The sequence below is a fragment of the Lepeophtheirus salmonis genome, chromosome 13 (genome assembly GCF_016086655.4).
Source record: "Lepeophtheirus salmonis chromosome 13, UVic_Lsal_1.4, whole genome shotgun sequence".
Taxonomy (NCBI): Eukaryota; Metazoa; Arthropoda; class Copepoda; order Siphonostomatoida; family Caligidae; genus Lepeophtheirus; species Lepeophtheirus salmonis.
In genome coordinates, this window is record NC_052143.2 from 12,806,666 (window position 1) to 12,831,948 (window position 25,283).

A 25,283-nucleotide genomic window follows, 5' to 3' on the forward strand; every position below is an offset into this window, starting at 1 on the left:
AATATCTATGGATTTTTTTTTTTTCAAGCCGACTTTTTTTTTATTTACACACATGAGAATTTAAACAATCTTTCCATCAATTGTTATGTCTCCATAACTGTAGAGTTGAATGGAAACATACATTTTATACCTTAAAAACGAAATAGACTAGCGATAAAAAGTTGAATTTTAGAAAGGGCTAAAGTTGATCGATTAAATCGACTATTTTTTAGTTACAGATTTGATCTTTTTTAATCATCCTGAACAACATATACATATATTATTTTAAAAGAACATATTCTTTGACATAAAATTATTACGTTCCTAAATATCGATGTATATATCTGACTCTAAATATAGATCTATCTTTTCTTTTAAAAGAAAAATGACAAAATAGACATTTTAATTTAAAAAAATTATAAATAAAATATTTTTGGAAAGGCGAAAAAAACTCTAATCTGTATAGAGGCAGAGATAGTTTTCTTATTTTCTTATACCTAATGTCAACAAGCATTCTAAAAAATATTATCTTAGTCACAAAATTATTGAATCAATTTATAAAAATATATATTTTGGTTTTTAGATCGTATAAATAGATATCATAAAATATGAAGCAATATATATTTTAACATCAAATGAGCTAAAAGCACAAGAATGCATTTGTTTTTTTTTTTTTTTTTTTTTTTTGCACAAAATATGTATTGATAAATTAAAGCCAATGTATGCGTGTCTTTAATATAATTTAAAGAAAAAAAGAAAATTTCAACTTTGCTATTAAAAATATTATGAATTATAATTACATAGTGTTTGGAAAATATATTTAAAAATAAAACCCAAATGCTAAAAAAGAGTTGTGGTATGCCGATTAACTGTGGATCCTTCTTCCTCTCTCCCTCTTTCATCGAAGTGAGGTAGAACTCTTCTTTTGTAAAAGGATCTTTGGTTTGATGGGACAGACATGATTCATGAGTTGTTTGTTCTTCATAAAAGATTTCTTACAGAAATAGCAAGTCCCTGTATTACGACATTCTGCCAGTGCTCCTTGATTAGGTATTATCCCCATCTGCTCACTCCTTTCCGACAAAATCGGCACTGACTCTGTTTGTCGAGGAGGGGAGACGGCGCCTGCAGATTCATTTCGAGCAAAGACCTCTGAACGAGGGGGAAGGACGTTTTTAAACTCCAGAAAGTGTCTTTCAGGTAACTCATCATCCGAGTGAATCATGGAGCCTGATGATGCGGGATGTCGTGATGATGAAACGACTACGGGGAGAGGAGGCGACGGAGACTTGCAGGCAGTTCGTCGTTTTTTATGAGGAGTGCTCTTGATTATTGCTGCTGCGTTTGATTCGCTTATTCCTGATGAAGAGTGTTGATCCTCAGTAGACATATCTTCTCCTCTTTCCTCCCCTCCATTGATTGTTCTATTGGGTGAAGATCCGACTCGAGACGTGCTATTATTGTCATTAGGAGAGTGTTGATGTTTCGTGAGGCCTCTTATTTGAAGACTTGTAGCCGTTTCAAGTAAGGATTCGAGTTCTGAATGCGGAAGTCTCATTTCTCCTCGATACATGAAGCGAAGGAGTCGTTCAATGTCCGAAGCAGGGGTATCCTGGAAAATAACAAATTGAGAATTCTTAATCATTCTTCTCTAAAGTATATTAAAGTATTATTATTATTTTTTTTTTTTTAGTCTATAGACTTTGAGTTGTACAAGTCTCTTTGTTTTAGAAATTCCCATGAGTTGAAAGAAATATCATTCAACTTCCTTTAATGATATTTTAATTTACGGGTAATTTAAAGTGACTTTGCTCCTTTGTAACCTATTCATTCTAGACATTTGATCAACTTACAAAATAAATTAAATCAGTAAATAAATAAAGTTTGAAATGTTTAAATATTCCAGGAATTCTATCACAAGAACAGCAGTAGCGATAACAACAATCTAGAATATTTCAAGTTCAACGCAATCCACGAGTTGCTTAAACACAATGTTTTCTCTTACCTTAAGAAACACAACAGGATGACGATCACGAGGTATCTTTGTGAGAAGATCCCTAAAAAAAGGACTCGACACAGACAGAATAAATCGATGTGCATCAAAATACCGATCCTCTACACATAGAGTCACATCCGTTAATGACTCTCGTAGGTACAACTCCTCAGCACATGAGAAAAAATTATTAGAATAATCATTCCACCTCAAAATATACTCGCTCTCAACAACTCCCGTCATCTTTTCGACGTTTAGATTAAGACTGACAATTCTCTGTCCGTGTGCCAAATGAAAAAAAAGAAGAAGAAAAAAAGAGAGAGAAAATCTGTCAATGAGCCAAAAAAAATATTAAAAAAATTAATGTAGACTCCCCCCCCCCCTTCCCCCCATTTGGCTTAAATCCAAATCTTGATCATGATTTTGGCGCATAGATTTTCAAAAAACAAAAAATTATACACATATAGCGCCAAATTCCATTATTTCATATATATATAAATATATTTTTTTTTATCTTGCAGATTTATACGTACATATATATGTGTACGAGTAGTATGTTTATGCTGTAATTATGAAAATGCTAAATAAGGGAGCCAAAATGGGGAATGAAAGAGAGAAATCATTCCTTCCTGGATAGGTATATACATAGAATACTCGTAAGTACACATAATATATGCATGTATACATATATAATGTATAATCAGACGACTAGCATCATCCCTGTTGCCTTCATATCTACTAATTGCACTATATAATATATACGCATTCATCTGACCTTCAAAGGAATTGGCAGGGGCATCTGCAGGGGCTGTAGCTCGCAGTTCCAAAATCAAGAAATTTTTGATTCTTATTTGAAGATTTAACATTTGAAATTTAATTAAATTTTTGATTTTTTTTTCCTAAAATTTAACACTTGAAATTTAATTAAATTTTGGAATTTTTTTTCCAAAAATTTAATATTTGGATTCTTTTATCCAAAAAAAGTTATTTTTGAAATTAAATTTCAGATAAAATTCATTTTTTTGTCAACAACTTTGGATTTTTGAACTTTTTTTCAAAAAAAAAATAATTGGCAGGCAAGGATTTTCAAAATATTTTTCCGATATATTTAATATTTGGAATTTTTTTCTTAAAAAATGTTTTATTTGAAATTAAATTTTATTTTTAGTCAACAACTCTGGATTTTTCAAATTTTTTTCCGAAAAAAAAAATAACTAACTGTATATAGCTATTTTTTTTTATTTCCGAAAAAAATTGGATTTGAAATTAAATTTTAGAAATCTTTTTCCTAAAAATTTTATTTTTTGTGAAGAGCTCTGCAATGTTGTAATTTTTTTCCAAGAAATGTAATTTTTTGAGAATAGCTATGGATTTTATAAAAATGCCCCCGATATTTTGCGTTTTATATTATCTTCTTGGATGTTAGCTCAAATAATGTATTGACTCTTGCGGTTTTCGTCTATTGTAGTCTAATAAAGAACAATTAATAAGTTGTTTTATTACAAAATATAGTTCATTTGCTTATAAAGTGGATCAAGTGGAAGCAGTCTTGTTCAGAGTGTTATGTCAGTCCTTATTTAAGACTACCATCTAGTTCACTCTCAGTTCGGTCCAGTTTAGTAATGCATATCAGTCCTTAAACTTATACAATTTGTTCCTTGGTGATGTCACTCCAGAAATCCCTTGTATTGTGATGTGGCAAATTGATCTTTGATCGTTCATGTGACTTAAATATTACACTTTGGATATCAGCCTTATCCAGAAAAGGACTTACAAAACCAACAAATTCATTTTTTAATCAAATAAAAAAATCGAATTGAAGCCTTTGATGGATCCGAAATATTGCATCAACCTCAGGTTATGAAATAATACTCTCATTTTACAAAGTTCGGCTCCAGATTTATCCCATGAGGTAATAAAAACTATGCTGCAGCAAGAACATTTATTAGAATCAATGCACTAAATATTAATATCAATGTTAAGAAGAACAAGGAAATTATTAAACAGTTTAAGAAATGGTCTCATAGTATTTAAGAATATCTTTATAACAAAAAAAAATCATAATAATAGTTAATAAATAAATATATAAAGTCAAACTGTAGTAAAATTTATTTCTATATGAATAGAAGACTATATATTTCTCTCTAAGGATGAGTTTTAATGTATATTTTAAGATATTGACAAAAAAATCAAAATTATATTTATGTTTAAATTCTTAATAAATCAGGATCCGAAGCAAAGAAGGGCGAATATAGTATCACTCCCTAAGCAACCGGGGCAAATGATTTAAAAACAATAGATTAGGAGATTACCATACATCCTCCACCACACGATTACGGCTTCCTCGGGGAGAGAGAGAGAGGATTCCATCCCATTCTTCATGACACGATGGTGACCTCATCTGAAGATAGAGAGTAAGGACTCCATTCACTCTCCGTGATTACATGACGGCTTCTTCCGGAGAGAGAGAGAACAGAATTCGATCTGTATAATCTGTACATCTGTATAGAATTCGACTATATCTGTAGAGACAAGGATTCCACCTGTCCTCCGCGATAGGAGGGCTTCACTTGGTGAGATAAAGGAGAGAGAGAGATGAAGACAGAAGTAAGTTAAAGAGGCAGTGTAACTCCAGTAAACGCATGTGGGTTACCCGTACCCCGAGAAATTCGGATCCCAATAATTCCATCCTTTTCCCCAATGAAACTTCCAATAAAACTTTATTACAGAGGTAAATGTTCACCTTAAAAATTATGATGACTACACAAGGCATGTTGGCTGCAAACATGGTTGACACAGTTGAAGAGTTGAGAAGAACTTATCTTCTATGCATATACCTTGATATTACTCAATTAATGGAATTGTTAACATAAGCTGCTTACTATATGATTTTTAGGAGAGACAATTAATTACTGCTATATGAAGAGGCCCTTCAACATTTAAAATAGCATTTGTGTAAGGAAAATATTAGGGTTATATTTATATATAACTACATTTTTGAATACTGAAAAAAAACAAGGAATTATTGTTTTGAAGGATAGATGTTGTTAACACCAGGACAATCTATTTTAGAATCCACAAAAAAGAAAAAAAGAGGATATCCCCAAACAATTGTATTTCTCTAATATGTGGGATTTTTTAACACAACCATAATATTTCCCTTGCAATAATGCTATTTTAAAAGTAAAAGGCTCTCCTTTTTATGCAGCAATTCATTTCCTCCCCCAAAATCATATTATAGACAGCTGATATTCATGAGTAGTGTTGTGTCAGTCCGTATTTATCCAGCCTCGTCTTAGAAAAGTTCCTATTAGTCCATGGGAGAGGCCCTTCGGACTGTCAGTACTATAACTGATTTAAAAAAGAAGAAATATTAGTGAGTGACATCATCAAGGACCAAACTTTATAAGTTTTAGAGCTAATATACATGACAGAACTGGACCTGATCGATACTTTGGATGGGAGTGCAGTCTTCAGTCCTAAATAAGGGCCGACACAACACTATTAACGAGGGTCTTAATTTAGAAATACCACAAGTCTCGCTCTTGCTTTCTCCTCGCACTCTTCAAAAAAACTTCTCCAGTATATGCAACTACAGAATATATGAGAGCAAAAAGAACCTACATACATACACTTGTAATAAAGTAGGAGAAAAAAATAATAAAGGAGCTTCAATTGATGATATAAATTATTCAAGGCAATTAAATATGTATGTATTTATTTGGCATTGACTCTGATAATGAATTGGTATTTTTGTGTGGAGTATTTTATTTTATATTATTATTATTTTTTTTTTTTTGGCAAAGATATGTTTTTTGTTTTCTTGCGGGCGCGCTCTCTCTCTCTCTTTCTTTTTTCCAAGCTCCTTCTTTTTGAGTTATTTAATAATAATTTGAAATCCTTTTGTATAATTATTCAAATACAATTACACCGTTTCATGAATTATTTTTTAGATTATACTAGTTCAGAGTATAATATCATGCTACAATTATTGTGATTTTAACATATAATACTAAACTGAAAATAAAAGAATGACAATAGCTGTAATATGTACATACACCATACATATCGTATAATATATATATTTCATTGAAATTTGTTAAAAAAAGAGTGCCAAGAACTTGGCATGCCAAATGACCTTCTTTTACTATCTTATGATTTTAACTTTTACAAACAGAGATATTATGAAAAAAAAAAAATAATCATAGAATATATAAATATTTAAGAAGGATTTATGAGGGTACAAAGAGATTTCCTTCGCATTAATGAGATTTTTAACTTGATTGAGCTCTTTGGATATTTGAAAATGAGCTTTTGATTAATGACAGAGTCCTTAATAGTAAAAAATAGAGACAATGATCTTTATACAAAGTTCTATGTTGTAAAAAATATGAGTTAGTTACTTTAACAGCTCCTTCATAGCAAGCTAAAGTCATTTCAGGATGATCCAGATAAAAAGAGAATCTCAAATGGAAGAAGACCTATTCAAGAACAAAACGATTCCGAAAAATATTATAATTAATGTAAATAAAACTTATTTATAATCTAAGGCTGACATTGAGTGTTCATAAAGTTTTTTTTTCTATATGATTATAAATAATAGGAATTAAGTACTATTAATTCATGAAATTAGGAACTAATTCTTAAGTTTACTTCACAAAGTTCAAACGTGTTCTTTACATGCTACATAGTCTATAAAATCCCAATTCCCAAACATCTCTAAAGTTTAAATTATTATGTTGTAAAGAGTGCAGCCACTAGCAATGCGAGTTCATTGCTTAGCCTTGTAAATAGTCAATGTCATCACTCATCAGTGTAAAGTGTAACTTTGCAGGGAGAGATTGTTTTTATCTTTGCTCCTCAGTTACGAGTGCATAAATAATGTTTAGTAACTTATGGATAAACTAGCACTTTATATGATTGAAATAACTTAGGATCCATTTTATTTGTTCTTCATCATGCTAAATATTTTCTTTATACCTGGCACAAATATTTACAACTCATAACTATGTATAGCTATAATTTAAATCTATGTTTCTATTCTCTACACTCGAATGACTCAATAGTACTTATATAGGATATGAAATAAAAATATATTATTATAAAATTGTGCGTTGGAGTAGGAGGCTTGGAGTTGGGCCCGGACATTTAATGTACCGACTCTCCAGCCTGAAATGAGGCTATGAAGGTCCATTTGAAATATGAATTTCATGTGTTTTTTCTTGCTATGTCTACGTTTGGAATTTTATTACAAATTGTTCGAGCTGTGCCCCTATATGTTCATTGTCCACAGTCTCAGTTTTAGAAAGGATTTGCAGATTGGCAATTTATCCTTAAGATTTTAATATTATAAATTGCACGGAAAAGATTTAAATGTTTCAAAATATTTTATGCATAATTCTAGTTTTATTGGAAGTAAATGACCTGAAGTTATAAGTTATTATGAATTCTATGTTGCGTACATAGAGCTATGTTTCATTCTGATTAGACCAGATTTCCAGCTTATTTTTTTCGCAAATAAGTTAATTTTTTTTCATAAAACAAGATCGATTCACCGTGTCTCAAAGTTTTTTTTTCAAAATATGGGTTGTAAATTCGAAAATGCACCTTAAAAAAATCCTAAATACGAATTAATGAACAACGGAAAAAGGGAGAACGTATATTAAATATGAATTAAAAGAAGAGGAAGAAGAGGATTAGCGAGATAGTCTTATTATATTTGAAAGAGGAACATATTTCTAATTATAATGGCCATAGGGATGGAAGACTTCAAATGATGTATATCGACAAGTTTGACTAAACTCTGGAGTTTTTAAGGTAATAATAAAATAATTTGAAATAAAATATATAATTCGGGTATATCCTAGTATTTGTATCAAGGAAAACTAGAAGCAAATAAAAGTGAAAGAAAAAGCTTGTCCAGCCAAGCAGAGGTTCTCTCCTTTATTCTGAAAAGTTAAAATCTACAAGTATATAATTTTTGAACTAAAAATGACATAAAGAGATGATAAGTTAAACAAAAATTGATAACATATATTTTTTAAAAGACACTATTTAATGATACGCCATTGGACAGTTCAAAATCGTAATTACCTTACATAAATATTAAAAAATACATGATACAGTTAAATTAAAATAATGTAAATGCTGTTTTAACTAGAATATGACTGAAATTTAACTACCTCTTAACTTCCTGGATGTACAATTTCAATTAACCTTTGTAGTTCAGCATTTTCTTCATTGGAGTCTGCAATAAAACGGGAGGAGAGTCTCTTTGAGCTAAGGATACCGTAGACAATAGACTTTTTTACAGAGGACAAAAGATACATCTCTCACCGCGAAATAAAGGGGATTGCTCTCTCCACTGGTTGTGCAAGCCCCCAACTCCATAGCGGCCAATCGGTGATAATAATATCAGTGCGAGACAGGCATCATCGTCCAAAACCTCTCTTATATTGAAAATGTTAATATTAGAGAATTTCACCAATGACAACACTGTTTTTTTGTTTGTTTTTTGTATTTTTTTTTTGCCTCTAGAATTTGCCTCAGACTAATAGAATAATTTCCACCACTTAATTGGTGGTACCAGCCAAATCTCTTTTCGATTGGGTCAGACTGAAACATTGCCAGGAGATCATACTCAAATTCTTTCAGTTCTAAGAGTTACTCAGAGAGTTCATTTATCACCAAAGACATATATTTGAGAGCAAGATGCGTTTCGTCAGTCAGTCCTCTCGATCTGAACTTTTTCCACTCATCAAGAAATATTCCAAACTCTTTAAGAAATCCCAAAGGCGCCATGTTTTTCTTGAAAATGGGTTCTCTGAGTGTATCCCGCTTTCTGTGTCCAACTTTTGGTGTCTTAACGTTTAGAATGTTCTAATGATTTCTTACAAACTCAAGAAACTCGGGAGTATCAATGAATGCAGGGTAAGTTCTGGAATAGGGAACTTAGGAGCCCCAATCGTAGACTCGTAGAAAATGGAATCTGCAAGTTTTACACTCACCTTCTTGATGGCTGTAGGATGCTTGTGTCCTAATTTCACTTGAAAACTGGATTCTATTGAATGAATTTCTTGAATATGAACAAAGTTGGGACGTAGAAAAGAAGATCCAGGACGGTAAATATTGGGAACAACAAAATAGTCATTTGGTTGTTTATTTTATTTTTAAAATAATGCACTGTATCTATTAAGAGAAATATCCTCTTCAGGTCGTCCTGAGGATGACGGGTTGATGTTTGGAGAACTTTATCACATAGATACTGAGTTTAAATTTACTATTGACAGGATGATTATCGACAAACAATGCAACAACTGTAAACCCAATTTCCCACAAAGACTTAATTATATCGTTTCATTGGTGAAACAGAAATTCAGCGGTCAAGTTTGTCACCGGTACGAGTGCGACAATGGCAATATACTTTCCTCCTGCAGACTTGACCCTGAAAGCGAGGACTGTTTTAGATGCCTGGTTGTTTTCCTGTGGAAAAAAAAGTCCCCTTGAAAATTCAATCCTTTAGGGCGAATAAATTTATCAATGAAGAGGATTACGTATATCTCACGAGCTTTTGATCCTTGCTTTGAGATACTTGACATTATAACTGAGAAGCCCCGTTTCAATTGTCAAAGGATTGAATATTGACTTAAGATATCTTACTGATGGAATGGAAATAATGCTTGAGGCGAAAATTTCTTCGTATAGAGCTGTACTGACATTCTGTAACATCAGAACAATAGAGAGGAGTAAAGGAGAGTATAATCTGGCCTTGGGAGACTTGAAGATGAGGATCGTTTGTTGAAAAAGAAATGATAGCTTCGAAAATTGTAGATGATTACTGTCAGCAGAGTTAATTAATTGAAGGAATTGGTTGCAAATATTATCATATGTGTCTGTGTTAGTTCGAAGTTCATTGGACCCCAAAAAAGCTGCAACGTCGACAGCTTCCGTTACAGTGTTGATTATTTCATAAAATCTTAGACAATGAGATACACAACTGTTTTTGAGTTGAGTTATGATTATGATATATTTTGAATGATAAGTCATCTTCCACTAGAGGCTGGCAGAAATATAAAATCCTATGTCATCTGAATGGATTATTTTGACCAGAGCAACATTTGAAACTTGCAGTAAAACAAATCCTGAAGGAAATGTTTGAGAAGAGAGCTCCGTATAGAGATTTTTTGCCGAGTACGCTGTCTTTTATAAACCCATATCATTATTCTCTAATGCTTTGAACCGTTCTTTTTGTAACTAGAGTTCGGCTAGTTGTTGAAGCCCTTATTGGTCTCGGGGTGGGTTATGATTGATAAGTAGGAAGATACTTGACGAAATCATTGGACGTAAAATGTTTGTCACAATATTGTACTATCTGATGGCGTCTAATAACTTGTATCTCTCAGAATGGTCCTTAGCCACTTTGACAACATGGTTGAGTCCTTCATTGGGAAGTGATGAATGCTCACTTTAGAATCTTTACTTGCACTGGAACTACATCCAGGTCTAGAACACGTGTAATCTTATAAACATTGTGGAGGAAAGAAATTGCACGAGTGTGATCAACAACTAACAACATATGTATTTACGTAAAATAATTAATATTGAAAAATTACCTCTGAATAGCAGTAAAAAACCATTTGCTAATTAAGTCGCACATCCATGTGTTTCGAATCTTTCTTGATTTGTATATTATTATATTGTTTAATTCAATCAGCATCCATTTTTTTATCAACTTGTTGAGAAAATTTAACAAATATCACGAATCTACATAATCTACAAAACCTTTCATCCATTTATTTTAATACATATAAGCAAGGTTGTGTCCTTATTGGTCTAGCGGTTCCTGTTCTTAAACCGCTAGAACTGAAACCGACAAAGTGGAACCGATACATGAACTGAGACCGGAAAATATTACTTATCCGTCTCAGTTCTTACACTTTTCTTCCTAAATAGAATATATAAAGAAAATACAATATATATTATAAAAAATGTATTTGCTTTAATCAATAATTCAATTTTAATAATAGTTGTTTTTTTTTCGTGCAATTGCAGTGTTTTACTACTATTATTTTTTTACGTAAGCCAGAGTGATACAATTGTATCTGAGTTCCAAATAGCTAAGAGCTTCTTATGGATCTGGAAATGTGGTTTCAGGCAATAGACCTTGTAAATAAAAGAGGGAAGAGTTGGGGTAGATTATGGATCCAAGTCTGCGAATAAGATTTACTCTAATACATGTTTAGCTGAGGCCCATTTTAAACAAAACATGTGTATTATGTATGTGTAGGCTATAAGCAGTCCTCAATTCTCCATCTTTCACTCACGGACCCACATTGAAAACCCTTGTCTTACACAACTTGGACAATACACATTCTGCATATAAAGTAGCTGTGGCCCTCTCTGTATCTAATATCATTTCCTGGTCCTTAATTTTCTAGCGACACTCCTTGTTTTAAGTGCCTCTTACCAAACTGAGCCTGTATAAAAAAAGAACCGAGACTAAAACTGTTGAAATGAATGAACCGAGACTGGGACTGATAGAACCGCTGAACCCAACCTTCCACAACCTTTCTTATAACTTCAAAATATATAAAATTGATGGACTCACAACCAATTTATTGATTAAACAAAGAGTATTTGATCTTGCTCAATCATAAAAATTAATATGTACCGACCAGGGCACTGTTGAGAAATGTACCCTCAGTTTAGTGGAAACTGAAATTAGTCCTCGATTGATGTTGGATGTGTTATATACATATACAGAGATTCAAATATTATGAAACGCTGGTATGTTTTACAAAAAAACGAAAATTTACATGGTCACTCTGACAATTTGAAGAATGTTTGGGAGGAGAGACGCTTAGATGTCATTACATTTCCTTAAATTTAAGGCTATGAGATAAACGGAAATAAACACACAGCCAAGGAATTCTAATAATATCTGGAGGAGGCACAAGCTCCAATCACGCAACCTGTAGTCGTGAAAATGATCATTTTTTGCAAGAAATTTCCCTTGGTAATCTCATTTAAATTTTGTACAATATGAAAATGATGGCATCGTTTACTTTATTGTATAACGCAACCTTTTCCCCAAAAGGAAACAGAAAAAGGCCCAAAATCATCTGGTAGTTAGCCAAATAAGTCAATTACAACAACAGCTATTTATTTTTTCTGTACTACCGGACTATAATTGTCATATTATTTCTGCGAATTTTTTAAAATGAAGTACATACATAAATTTGATAATATTCAAATTCTACAAGGTATTTTATCCCATACTGTAAAATAATATTGTCTTTTAATATAGCCAGGCTTGTGAACGGAAACCAAAATTGAACGGTATTCCATTGAACGTGCATATATCTACTGGAACACATAGTTTTTCTCTGGGTACTTAGACTTCCCCCAGGGCAAGACCACCTCTATAACGGCGTCCTGGTACTCCTGGAACGCTTACAAGCCTGAATATAGCTATACATTGTATTTCTATATGATAGCCAAAATATATTAATATAAATAATAAGATGGCCAATATATATATATCATACAAACGACAAGGATCAAAAAGAAATTGTATTCCTGTCCTTTTGGAAACAGAGCATAAGTATGGAATAACTTTTTACTTTGTGCATTTATTAAAAAGAATAAATTCTGAAATAGCTCTGACGTATCAAGTTAGAGGAGGGAATTGACAGCTGACTACAAAATACATAGGGTATTTCGGGTTAGAGAGTTAACGCTGTGTTAGAACTCATTGACAAATCCCACTCCGTATTTATTAATGATATAGGCAGGAATTACAGCGATGTAGATCCTGCATTCTACTCCGAGTAAAAACAAGGACTTACACTTTCTAACTCATCAACAAATCCTAAGAGTTACTCTTTGTCTTCCACTCACTACTAATTATTGTAATTATTTTATATTTATTGTTCTCTCTTCTAAAATTAAAGAATAATCAGGGGTGTCTGCAGGAGGGGGGATACTTTTTCCCGAAAATAGGGATTAATTTTTTTAGGGTCATTCAACCAAATGATCTAGTGGAGCAAAAAAATTTATTTTCTGAATTTTTAGTTTTCAAAAATAACCAATACTGTTCCCACCCACCCTCCCAAAAAAAAAAAAAAGAAGTGCTGAGGATCCCCTGATAATGATGCCGACTGACTTTGGCAAATAAAAAATTGTTTCCAGGTAGCAATCACAAAAAGAGTGCAATCTTCATATGGTATGTTTTCTTTAAATTTATGTTTAACTTACTTAGTATCTGAAGAGAGATGAGCCCCCCTCCCAGGCTCTTATTCTACAAGATACAGAAACGCCACTTAATTTATAAAAAAGTGTGACCGGTGGGGATCCCATCTCCTAAGAAAGATTATTTATAGTGACGAAAATCCGTGTTATTTTATGGAATTGGTAATCTGAAGAATGAATTTTCTTTTCCTTAACTGTTGTCTTTAATATTTTCCTCCTGAGAAGTGAACTTCCTTTCCTGCTAGCAAATGAATTCATACAACATATAGCTTTTTAGTGGTTTTAAGGATACTTTAAGGGTGATTTATTTCTCAAAAACTGAGCCTTTACCTTCAATGCACATGTAAATTCTTGTTCTGAAAGCAGCACAGACCTTGTTGATAAAGCTGGTAGACATATTGGCCCAGGTTGCAATAACTACGGCCTTTAAGAAACTCTAAATTTGGATGAAATTTAGGACAGGCAACCCTTTCAATTTTGCGCCAAATGCTAAAATCATGGGGGTTCAGGTTTGGCGAATTTATTTCTACCAAAACCCTTCATAGCCCAGCATCTTGGAAAGATACTGCTGAACGGCATTTGATGCATGGGTAGGGGCTCCATCTTGCATCCATATAAAGCCCCCACGACCATAGGTTGCATCAAGACGTGGAATAACTTGACCCTGAAATACTTGCTTGTAGCTCTTAGCATTGACCCTTCCTATAACCATATGGGAGGAAAAAACTTTCTCATCACTCCCAACAAACCAAGCATCATTTGGCCTGCAGGATGCTTTAATTCGCTCACAAATCTATCAGAAGGATTGACAGAGTTAACTGAAGATGCTATGCACCTGTCATTCTTTCGATTTTGGTATTTGTCAAGAAAAAACGTTTTTCGTCGTAAAAGACAAGAAAACGGCCCTTAGATTTCTTCTAGAATATGTTTTGCATCTTCAAACACCGTTATAGCCTCTTTTGCGCTGTTCTGAGGTTAACAATTGAACTCTTATCGTCGTAAGAAATGCAAGGCTCAAATCCTCGACCGCAAGGTTCCTCATGGTCTTAGGTGACATCCCATGGTCTGGAGCAAGCCTGCGTGCACTTGTAGATGGGTTGGCTTCAATTGAGGCTTTCACTATAGCAATTTTAGTAGGTGTTATTACTGTACGAGACTATTCCAGGGTATGGGACATGTTTAGAATTAGGCCATCTTTCGTCCAATCTCTTCTTGATCCTCCAAACAGTGTTTCTGTGGACTCCCAACGTCCTTGTAATGCTCTTGTTTTACTCTCCATCCAAAATCCTTTCCGCCATTATTTCGGGCAACTGCTCCTAGGTCAAATATATCAATAAGGAGGCGAAATCAATTCAAACATATCTTCTTCGCAACATTAATTAAGTTTTCATGTAACTTCTTTCAAATAATTAACTTTTTCCGAGAATTAATAACAAAGTTATATTGTGCCAAAGTTGTGAACCAGCTACTCGTCCCCACCGGGTAATCCTGCAGACATCCCAGATTAGGAAGTTATAATTGTAAGTCCTTGTTGGACCAAAAGTAGAATTGAGGATCAACATTGGAGTAATTCTTGCCAATGTGTCTCCCCCTCTTCCCTTGTCACAGCTGATTGTAGCTAATCCCATTAAACGTCATGACACCTACGCTACTCCCGTCCTTAACATTCTTCAAATTGTCAGGATTACCATGTTGATTTTCAGTTAATTTTTTTTTAAATATGCCCAAAATACAAACGATTTTCATTGCTAGTTATTTATGTAAATAAAAAACACAACTTATTTTCTATGTTATCCTAATTTTTTAAATTTATTTTCTACAAAAATGATTAGTTATTCAACTAAATCTTTAATTGTTTTATGTCATAATATGTAATAACAAAAATTACAAATGACCTTTCCCACAGCCTTGAATGACCTTCGATTTAAAAAATTATATCGCCGCCCCTGGTACAAACATATGTAGGTATGTATTGCTCAGAATATATTTCTATCTCTTTAGGGCAATCTCATAGATTTAAAAAAAGTATCACTCATAAATATTAGTTTTCTAAAAAGTGAGATTAAAAAGTGTTTTTACGTAAATGAATTTTTGGCTATGTCTATAAACTATACCATGGAAATCTATAAATGGAAATCCATCTAATCAATAAGTTTTGTCATGCCAATGATACGTATTTGAATATGATGCATCACTAAGTGGTATGATTATATTTTATATATTGAGGCATTAAATAAGTTTAATTCATATAAATTTTTTCAAATACTCTAATCATTATCAGTCTTGAAGGCATATTTACGTAAATGAATTACATACAAGGTGAGGAATTAAAAATTAGAATCCTCTTTGAGGCCGTCTATCCTCAGTTCTAAAAGTCCAAAGTGGTGGATAATAATTAATTCGAAAGAACTGACAAAAAGCTACAATTTGATGTTTGTTTTGTTTTTGAGCAATCAAAATTCCCGTGTAACAAGCAAAACGGCTGAGAGATGATCTTCCCCGCTCACAAGACGATCTCTAACTAGAAATCTTCACAGAGGATTCTGCTCTTAACAGGAAAAATGATCGCTCAGGTAGATAGAACTTTCAGGACCAAAAATCCAAGTCAGGTCATGGTCTCGGCGTCGTGGTGTCCGACAAAGCCATTCTTAGGCCACCCCAATCGATGGGGTCTGAGTGGGCCTACACTTCCAAGATGGAAAAGGCTCAGTATGTTATAACAGAAAATAAGAAAATGTAATTGTAAAAAAAATCAGAAAATATATCTTCTAAAAAACACTCAAAAGACCTTTCCGAAATTAAGTTTGAAAATTCAAAAAGGAAAGAAAGAAGTAAGTTGCCCAAGTTATCCTCGTTATCCAACTCAGACTAAGATTTTGGCCCCATGCGATCTGTTTAGGCCGGTGTTACTTTTAAAAAGTAAATAATAGCAATTGTTTGGGTTGAACAAAGACTTGATTATAAATTTCTGCCTCATCCTAATTCTTATTTATTTTATTCTTTTTTTCAAACTCTTTGGAAGATATTTTTTAAATATATATATGACGCAGTTAAAGTAAGAAATCCGTTATTATGCAAAATAACTGGTTAATGTGCATAGTAACTGAACAAGACCGTTAATGTGCAAAATCTTTGGAATCATAAATTTCACATTATCTTCCGTGACCCTTTCCTAAGGCAAAAATTGATGCTCGGCTCAAGAGATATGTAGCATGTCCACAGGGCTTGATTAAAAGTAAGCACCCTTCGTCGATTAATGTATTATGATAAGAAACGCCATCCACTGTAACCCCGGTTGATATTCCACCCCACAGGCTGTGTTGCGTGGTAACGTGAATAACAAACAGGTTGTAATCCACCGCCAATTCAGGTAATATCATCAGAAACGGCATCCACTATAGCCACAGTTCATATCCCACCCCACAGGCTGTGTTACGTAACAACGTGAATAACAAACAGGTTGTAATCTACTACCAATTCATGTAATATCATCAGGAACGGCCTCCACTTAAGCCCCGGTTGATATCACAAGTCTCGTTGGCACGCATCACAATCCGTTGGCCGGGATATCAATCGGGATTACAGTGGATAGCATCCCTTATCATAATATAAAATATATTATCAAAAAGACAGTGTTTTTGTAAAATATGAAATTATATTATCCAAATTTGGATTGTTTTTCAAATTCATTTTTTGTCAATTTTCTTTTCTAAAGGTCATTGACAAATCCTAGGTCAGTACCAAGGCCCTCACTACATTTATTAGATGATTTTTCAATTATTCTTGCATTATAATAAAGTCAATTTGTTAACCCAATCTTCATTCTGAATTTGGCTATATTTGGCTTATATTAATTGGTGAGGGAAAAAAATAAGCTCCATAGATAAATTTGAATGAATTATTTCAATAATACGTTGGGTATTGAAATTGTTAATCGTAAATTTTCGAAAAAAAAGGACAGGCATTATAATATACTGTATAAAAATAAATAATCAAGAAATTATACATTTCTTGATTTTGGGCATTTTACACTGTGGTTAGAAAAGGTAATTTTCTTAAAGGTATGATGATAGATTCAGAAGGAGCATAAATCATTTATAACATTTTTAGAAATATCTTACTTTAACCGTAAGCTGATATTTAAGTATACATAGAACATTGAAAAATTATTTTTGAATCAAAATATTTTCTTATTAAAATAAAATAAATACTTCGATTTAACAAGTTTATGATCCTAATAGACCTCTTATCATTTATTCTAAAAATAATATGCCATGTTACTCAAATATTTTGTATTAGTGAGCTAAGCAAACCATGATTGAACACATTATATACCTTTTTGTACAGGTAAACTCATCATGCTTCGTCTAAACATTTTCACTTTTAGAAATTATCGTCGGAAAAAAGAAAAAACAACACTTATTGTACTTAGACTCGAGGATCTCAGAGTTTTGATAATTCCAAACCCCTTCATTTAATCAAAATGTAAAATTAAGAGCAAATCTCCACAAGATAACTTCATACAGTTTTGAAATGTCGAAAAGAAATATCTTGAACGCTTTAATCATCCTGGTTTCATGTGTCTTATTGATGCACTTGGTTCAAGATTATGCATTGAAGAAAAGTACAGAACTCAATAGGAGTTTTCAACCCTTGCCCATGCTCTCGACATTTCAAGTCATTAATCAAGACAAAGAATGGGAAACGGAAGAACAGAAAAAGGAAACAAGTGACAGGAGTATATGGATCTCAATGAGTGTTTGTTGGTCTTCAAATACCAAATATCATGGAAAAGAACAGTTTCCATATACCAAAGCAGCCATAATGTCTTCAACGCTTTGGCATAAACTTACCAAAGCAAAAGTGATACTCCAAGTAGTTTATAGTGAATCGAATATAACAAATGATTTAATAGAATATAAAGAAACATTAGAAGGTATTAAGTATGTAATTTTGATTGAAGGATAAAAATCAATTATTTTACTTTTTTGTTTTATATTTAGAAGTAGGAGTTCGTGTTATCCTTGTTCCATCAAACAATATGGAGTGTGTCCTCAAAGCACAAATCATCAGAGTCCTGATATTTCAACAACCCTTTGTTCAGCCTAATGACATTGTTGTAACGGCAGACGTTGATGCATTTGTAATGACATCCAACATCACGAAGCCTCTTACCATTCTCTCAACTAAAAAGATTTGGATCTATAGATATCAATTGAGTAAACAAACGGGATATACTTTTATGATGCCATTTATCGGAGCAGTTGCTTCAACCTGGGGAAAAATATTAGATTATGACGAAGCCACTGGCATTCCTGGTATGATTCAAACCTACAAAAAGAAAATGAAAATGCAGGATTCTTACACATGGGACGTGGACCAACATATTGTTACGCACAGTATTCTTAAGAGTCGTCTTTGTACGTTGCCAAAGGAGAATACTTTATGGAAGGAAATCAATCTTGAGTATCAGTAAGGGATTAGAGCCAATGTCCTTGTTATTATTATCTAAAATATTTTTTTTACTGTAGGGAGGTAGACGATAAAGCAACTTGTTGGCACGGAGGTGGAATCTATGAAGATTGTAACAACAAATTGACTGCGCGGAACTTAATGATTCGTTACCAAGGCTCGGAATGCAAATGGTGGCACTTTTACCCTGATGAGACGGAAGTGGATTTGAAAGCAAAGTTCAAGGAGATTATGTCAGGTGAAGTAGGAAATCGTTTCATTGATGCACTTTTAAATGCTTCAAAGAAAATACAATTAAAGACATTTGGGAAGATCCTTATGTTTAAATAGAACTCAATTTACTTATAAAATCAAAGTATTGTGCAATAAAATAAAAATATTTTTACATATTATATCTCCATATACATATATTCTAAGTACATATGAATAAATAAAGTTCTTATAATTGAACGTAATTTGTTTAAGTTTTATTTTTATTTTTTCCCATTCTAAGTATGTAAAATTACAACACACAAAAATTTAGGAAGGAATTAACAATAAAAAATGTATCATTTTTGCAACTTAAAAATAACAATAAAGAATCAAAAAAATATTAATCAGTTTGTATTTCAATGAAGTGATATAAATAGATAATTAATTGATTATTAAGAGGAATGTATGGAATTTTACAAAAATATATATTAAAGAAGTTAAATATAACATTTTTTCATTGTTTTTCTTCAATATTACTTTGATACAACTAAGAAAACAAATATGCATTTTATAGGTCTTCAAAGAAAATCAGTTTAAAAATATTAATATAAAAAGATGACTCAACTAATCATATTAGATTTGATGTATATCTACTTGAATATCATGATGGCTCATGGATTTAAAAAAATTGCTCAGTTTACAAAGCAGTCATCTCTTGTATGAAAATCGTATGTTTCATTTTGAAAACGCACATGAAAATGAACAAGAACTCTTGAAAACTTTCCACCAGAGACAACATTAGAAATATTAGAACTAAATATCAATATAATGACACTATTTACACTTTTTAAAAAAGTTCACCTAAAGTAGTATTAGATTAATTAGTAAAATGTCTTTGTTTATTGTAAATCACAAATAGAGAGCAGCTTTGGTAAATACTTGATTTCTTAAATGATTATGAGTAGGACTTATGGAAAAGGTAAAATTTAATGCCCAAGTAACTCAATTTAATAAATCAGCAATTATTTGTTTCTTTCCTTGGGTATCTTTTTTTTTTTAAGGAAGATAGTCTAAAGAGCCTCTGCTTGACTAAAGTCATTTGTTACTATAGCTGAAGAATTCCCAGATGGAACAGGACTGAAGAGTAGCGTTGCTTTTCTATTGAGCCACCACATGAGTATGTAAGAAGACACCGCGATAATGACACCTATAACGAAATGTGTGATCTCTAAGCTGGGCGAATCTTTCAAAAAAATCCTAGCAGAAGTTATTTTCCATAGAGACTCTGCCCAAGCCGAATATGTTGAGTTCTTAAAATCATAGTTTTCAATTATAAAAGCTGGGCTAACAGCAGGTGTCATGAACGTTGTTGTTTTGAAACAATAGCCACAATTAGGATCCATGACACAAGAACTAAAATTACGGTCATTAGGTGGATTTAAACTGCGCATAAATATGTAATCATATATATTAGATCCCTTTTCCTCTTGAGTACAGTTTGAGGGAACAACGTCAGAACTTAACTGAGTTCCCGTCAATAGTCCAAGAAGTTGATAAGTGATGCGAGAATGGGGAATGTGGCTACGCCGAACTCCAACGTACTGAGGAAAGGGACCTTCAGTTAAAAATGCAGGAAGTAGATGATCCGACAAGGATGCTTGAAACATGCTACAATTTGCAGTATCTATATAACAGTGAAGCAATTCATTAATAAGATTTCGATCCGCTTTGAAATCCTGTTTTACAGTATCAGTCATTTCTGCATACATAAATTCCATTATCATTTCAGTTAATTCAGCAATTCTAACGACTAACTCTTGAGTTTCACTGTTTTTATACTTATAATTCAGTGCTACTCGAGCATCATCATAGATGGAATGGTAGAAGGGATTGACGAATTCATTTTCATAATTAGAGAGTAAAATGGCGGGAATATCCGACTTTTCCTTCAGAAAACTCATTATGGAAGAAGGTGGAAGAGTTGAACTCTTTGAAAAATCTATTTTTTTCCTTTAGCAGCTGCTTTGAGAGACTCCATGTATTTATTTACTCTGGATTCAGAGGGCTGATAATAATGTCCGAAAAGTTTTGATTTGTCTTTAATAGATGCAAGTTGATCCAATTCAAGAATAAATTTTATATTACCCAAGTCCATTGGAGGTTGTTTGGAACCTTTCTCCACATCCTCTTCATGATCAGAAAATGACTGATCCGAATGAAAGGGAAAATTCCCATTCATCATGTCATAGACCATACGACTTGATCCAATGTAGTCAAAAGACTCCCCATTCATAAAAGCAAATATAACATTACTACCCTCTATGCGATGAGGTAGTGAACTCTTCGATATCATTGAAGCCAGTGCAAGCATAGTAACGATCCCTGTAACAGGGGATACAGCACTAATTTCAGCCCTATCAAAAAGAGTAACAGAGTCCAATCGAGTCGTTATCATTATGACAGACTCTTCCTTCTGAGAATAGTTTCTGCTTTTAAGGGAATAGAATAGATTAAAATCCCCCATTGGATCACAAACTGTTGTGGGTTTGAGGTTATTGATCATGTTGCTTCTTCTGATGCACGTTGTGGTATCAAGAGCACTGTACATATGAGAACGCATCTCCACTGCACAATAAGGCCATGAACGATTTTTTAAATTGTAATCATTGTGATCCAAGTAGCATTTTTTCAGGTAATTGATGGATTCTTCTTCAGTGATAAGCATGATGGGGAAGGACCAATCCTTGAAAAGTGTAGCTTGTCCTCCTGTGTTCCATTTGGAACAAGTGGAGCCATAGATAGAGGAGTCCTGATTAGGACATTCCTTGTCATCGGAATAAGGTGTATCCATGTTCTCAATATTTTCCTTGAGAAGAAGGACGCCTGTAAAACGACCAGAGGATTCCATCGCCTCTAAAACTTGTCCATTGAATAGCAGAGGGTCTAAAAGAGCGATATAAGGAGCTAGTTCCACACCTTCAGGCCCTAAAATACGATCCAAGTCCTGTTTGGATTCCAAATAGCTCAAGATCCCAACATTTCCACCAATGGAGGATGAACACCCAAATTGAGAACTTCCATTCGTACGCCGAAAACAAAACTTGGTGTCTTTTATAGGAACATAAATCTGGTCCTTAATTCGTTGTGCTTGGATAGACAAAGGCAAAAGGCAAAGAAAAAGGCTAAGAAGCCTCTTCTTCATCATTATTACGAGTATCTTATTTATTAATTTGTTATCTTAGGGAAAAGAATTAATCAATGATGGGAGGAGGTAAGGTTTTAACTTTTTAATCACGTCACTTGAATACAAAAATTTATTTTCTGAATATGACGTCAGCCAGAAAAAGAAAAATATATGCCTAAATATATTTGATTCACGAAACCATTAAACGCGTGTAGGTATAAAATTCACATTATAAACTGTGTTGAAGAAGTAGAGATAACGGAAAAGACGGATCTAGATTAAATTATAGTACTCTCTTTCGAGTCCTTTAGGTGGAACTATATTTTCAATTTTGTTATGTATTGAAGTTTTTGATCCGATGGATCTCCTTCACCCTTCTTCTATTCATTATTATAAATGTATGATACAATTTTATATCATTATATCTCTCATAAAGTTATAGAGTATATTTATTTCTATTTACATAAAGTATACACCAAAGTATATCAATGTCTACTAGTAGTCTTTAAGTAAATACACAGACAAAATTGTAAATATCAGAGTTCTGTGATATTTGTTTCGGTCTAGAATAAAATATATTAAAATATTATGTATCTCATTCCTCCACAACTTCTCTATTATTCTCTCGGTATTAATGTTTCCCAATGGTCTAGTCACTTGATCAGGCACAACACATTTATGATTTAACTCAGTGATTAGGATGGATCTTTCGTATGAATCATTCTGATATATGGATACGCATCCATCCATGCTTCACCTTCCTAGAAATTCATATTTTTCCATTTGGATATTCTAGGCACAACATCTTCTGATCATCTTTTCATGTTCTGTTCAAGGGATTGTGCCTCTTTGTACCCATCTCGTTGGATCCTTTAATAGAAGGACCGTTCATTGTGCAGATGTCCCTTCATCAATGTTATAGTGACTGCTGATCTCATTAATCATTACCTCTAGCGATGCTCAAGAATACATTAATTCCTCCAGATCTTGTACGAAATCATCGTATACTTTTATAAGAACTAAAGAGTTCCATAAAAGACAGAATAATTAACTGAAAGATCCAATGAGGAACATAGAGTGCAAGTCTAAGTCAAATCTCAAGGCATGTCCAAATCTTTGAATATTTTCATCGAGCCCTCAGAGTTAATTCAAGTTCATTTAAAATCCATACCTAAAATATAGGGTCTATGGGGTTAAAATTTTCTTGAGTTTAGTATATAATAGCTTTGGAGTCGAGTCTTTGATTGTAAGATCGTCTTCTAAATATGGACTCAAGTTGAGTCGCAAGTCTTGAGTACAAGTTCCCACCTTGAGATGTGTAAATAAAAAATATATTTTTATTAAATATAAATTGTAGATTACCATATTGTCTACTAAAAATCTATTAAAAATTGCTAAAAGGTATCATGACTTCCAAAACTAAATTTAAGAATATACATAATTACATAATTACAAAATTAAAATTTAAAAATCTTATTTTTATAATATATTTTTAATCGTTACCTCATAAGTTTATTCAAATTAATTTAATTTCATGATACTTCATAATAATATCAGAATAAGTAAATTTACGTTGTTGCACCCGAGTTGAATACACAAAGGCGACTAAAGAACTAACATGAAAATGAAATTTCCTTCCATCAAAAAATAATTATCAGAGGAATAATGAAAGAGAGAATCCTATTTTAGTAAAAGATAGGAAAACAAGGAAGGCCAAATTTAAGGGATTAACTTCTGATAAGATTATGTTGGAATTCAAAGATCAAAGTGATTCAGATTAAGAAGATCGGATTTCCATAATAAATAATACGTAGGGGCGTCTGCAGGGGAGGGTCTTTAGCTCCCCGAACCAAAAGAATTTTTGCTTTTTACTAGAACACTTTTTCGTCATTCGGGCAAATTATGCAGCAGAGCAAAAAAAATAATATTTGATTTTTTTTTTCCAATTTAATTTTCTATGTATAAGTATAGATTTTTGATATTTTTCCAAAAGATTTAATATATGAATTTTTTTGTGAATAGCTATGGATTTTTGAAATGTTTTTTTTTCTATAAATATTTTAATTTCTAGATTTTTTTTAAAAAAATCAACACTGTCAGACCCTCTAGGCTGAAATTTGTCCATGGATGCCTCTTTAGATCCTGGTGGGCCTGGTCCTGTTGAAGTTATATCAAAAAGATACTAGTGTCTCAAAAAAACAACTCTTCGAATAAGAATGTTTCCTAAATTTATTCAAAATCAAAAAAGGTATGGGCAAAGTAGGAAATCTGTGAAAATACAGTTCCGTTTTGTTTTTCAGGTGCAAAAAAATGGATTTTCAATTGAATATTGGATTCGTAAATAAAATAAAGTTTATAACATTTTTTTTTTAAATTCATAATAATAAATATAACATTTATATATTAAATACAAGCGCCATAGTTATATAAAATGTTGTTATAATACAGGCCCGCATCGAAGTATTTAGAAAAAGTAACTTTGATTTCGATAAATTATCAATATGAAAAATCTTTTTAAAAATTATGGACATATTTGACGCAGTGCATATTTTCAAAAAAAAAAAATAAAAAAATTATAACGATCAAAAAACACAAACATATGTAGTATCTAATTTCATCTGGAGAATAGATATTGAAATGGAAAGAATGTCTGGCAAGCGCAACAATATATCCAATTAAACATTTCAAACTGAAATTAACACAATTAAAGGATCGCCCTAGGACTTATCTCCTACATATAAAACATGTTAAGTTTATATTACTTAGAAAAATAAATTATGACCCCATTGAATTCGGATGGTATTGTCAACTTGGTGGTGGTAATTACGTTTTGAGTTGCAGACATTTTTTAGATACCGAAAAAAAATAAAAATGGAATTATGTCCTTATTGAAAATGAACATTACGTCCTTAAGTTAATTAAAATAAATTTTCCCATTCAACTATTCTTCACAAAATGTTAAAGATGATTCAAAAACATTTTTGTGAATGATTTCTCATATAGATATCACAGACTTAGATGAAATTACAAGAATATAAAATGTAATTTTTTACGTCATTGGATTTATACCCTTTAGCATATGTTTACTACAAAAAAATTTTGTTGACTTGGTCTGTTCATCAGAAAATGATATTATTTATGTCGATGAAACTGGGACACATTATATCTTAAATTTATTTGTGGATGCGATGGATAGAGTTGGCCTCAAAAGAC

General features: G+C 32.5%; 3 protein-coding genes and 1 long non-coding RNA gene across 4 annotated transcripts; 1 reads left to right on the forward strand and 3 right to left on the reverse strand.

Moving 5' to 3' along the window:
- Window positions 1-204: 204 nt before the first annotated feature.
- On the reverse strand, window positions 205-2,372 carry LOC121128207 (uncharacterized). The gene is made up of 2 exons (XM_040723782.2): window positions 1,985-2,372; window positions 205-1,591 (listed from the first exon to the last, which is right to left on the reverse strand). The coding sequence occupies exons 1-2, from the start codon at window positions 2,213-2,215 to the stop codon at window positions 878-880; spliced, it is 945 nt and encodes a 314-aa protein (XP_040579716.1). The 5' UTR covers window positions 2,216-2,372; the 3' UTR covers window positions 205-877.
- Window positions 2,373-3,902: 1,530 nt separating this feature from the next.
- LOC121128665 (uncharacterized) lies at window positions 3,903-5,688 on the reverse strand. The gene is made up of 2 exons (XR_005868239.2): window positions 5,400-5,688; window positions 3,903-5,323 (listed from the first exon to the last, which is right to left on the reverse strand). It is a non-coding gene; the product is annotated as an uncharacterized lncRNA (long non-coding RNA).
- Window positions 5,689-17,477: 11,789 nt separating this feature from the next.
- LOC121127504 (uncharacterized) lies at window positions 17,478-19,149 on the forward strand. Its single transcript, XM_040722891.2, has 3 exons — window positions 17,478-18,158; window positions 18,226-18,694; window positions 18,754-19,149. Exons 1-3 carry the CDS (start codon window positions 17,756-17,758, stop codon window positions 19,022-19,024), a joined length of 1,143 nt encoding a protein of 380 aa, XP_040578825.1. The 5' UTR covers window positions 17,478-17,755; the 3' UTR covers window positions 19,025-19,149.
- Window positions 19,150-19,848: 699 nt separating this feature from the next.
- Window positions 19,849-23,677, reverse strand: Nct (Nicastrin). The gene is given in 3 exon segments (XM_071892553.1): window positions 19,849-20,889; window positions 20,892-23,378; window positions 23,574-23,677. Coding segments are annotated over 2 exon segments (2,133 nt in total). The 5' UTR covers window positions 22,092-23,378; window positions 23,574-23,677; the 3' UTR covers window positions 19,849-19,956.
- Between the last annotated feature and the right edge of the window lie 1,606 nt (window positions 23,678-25,283).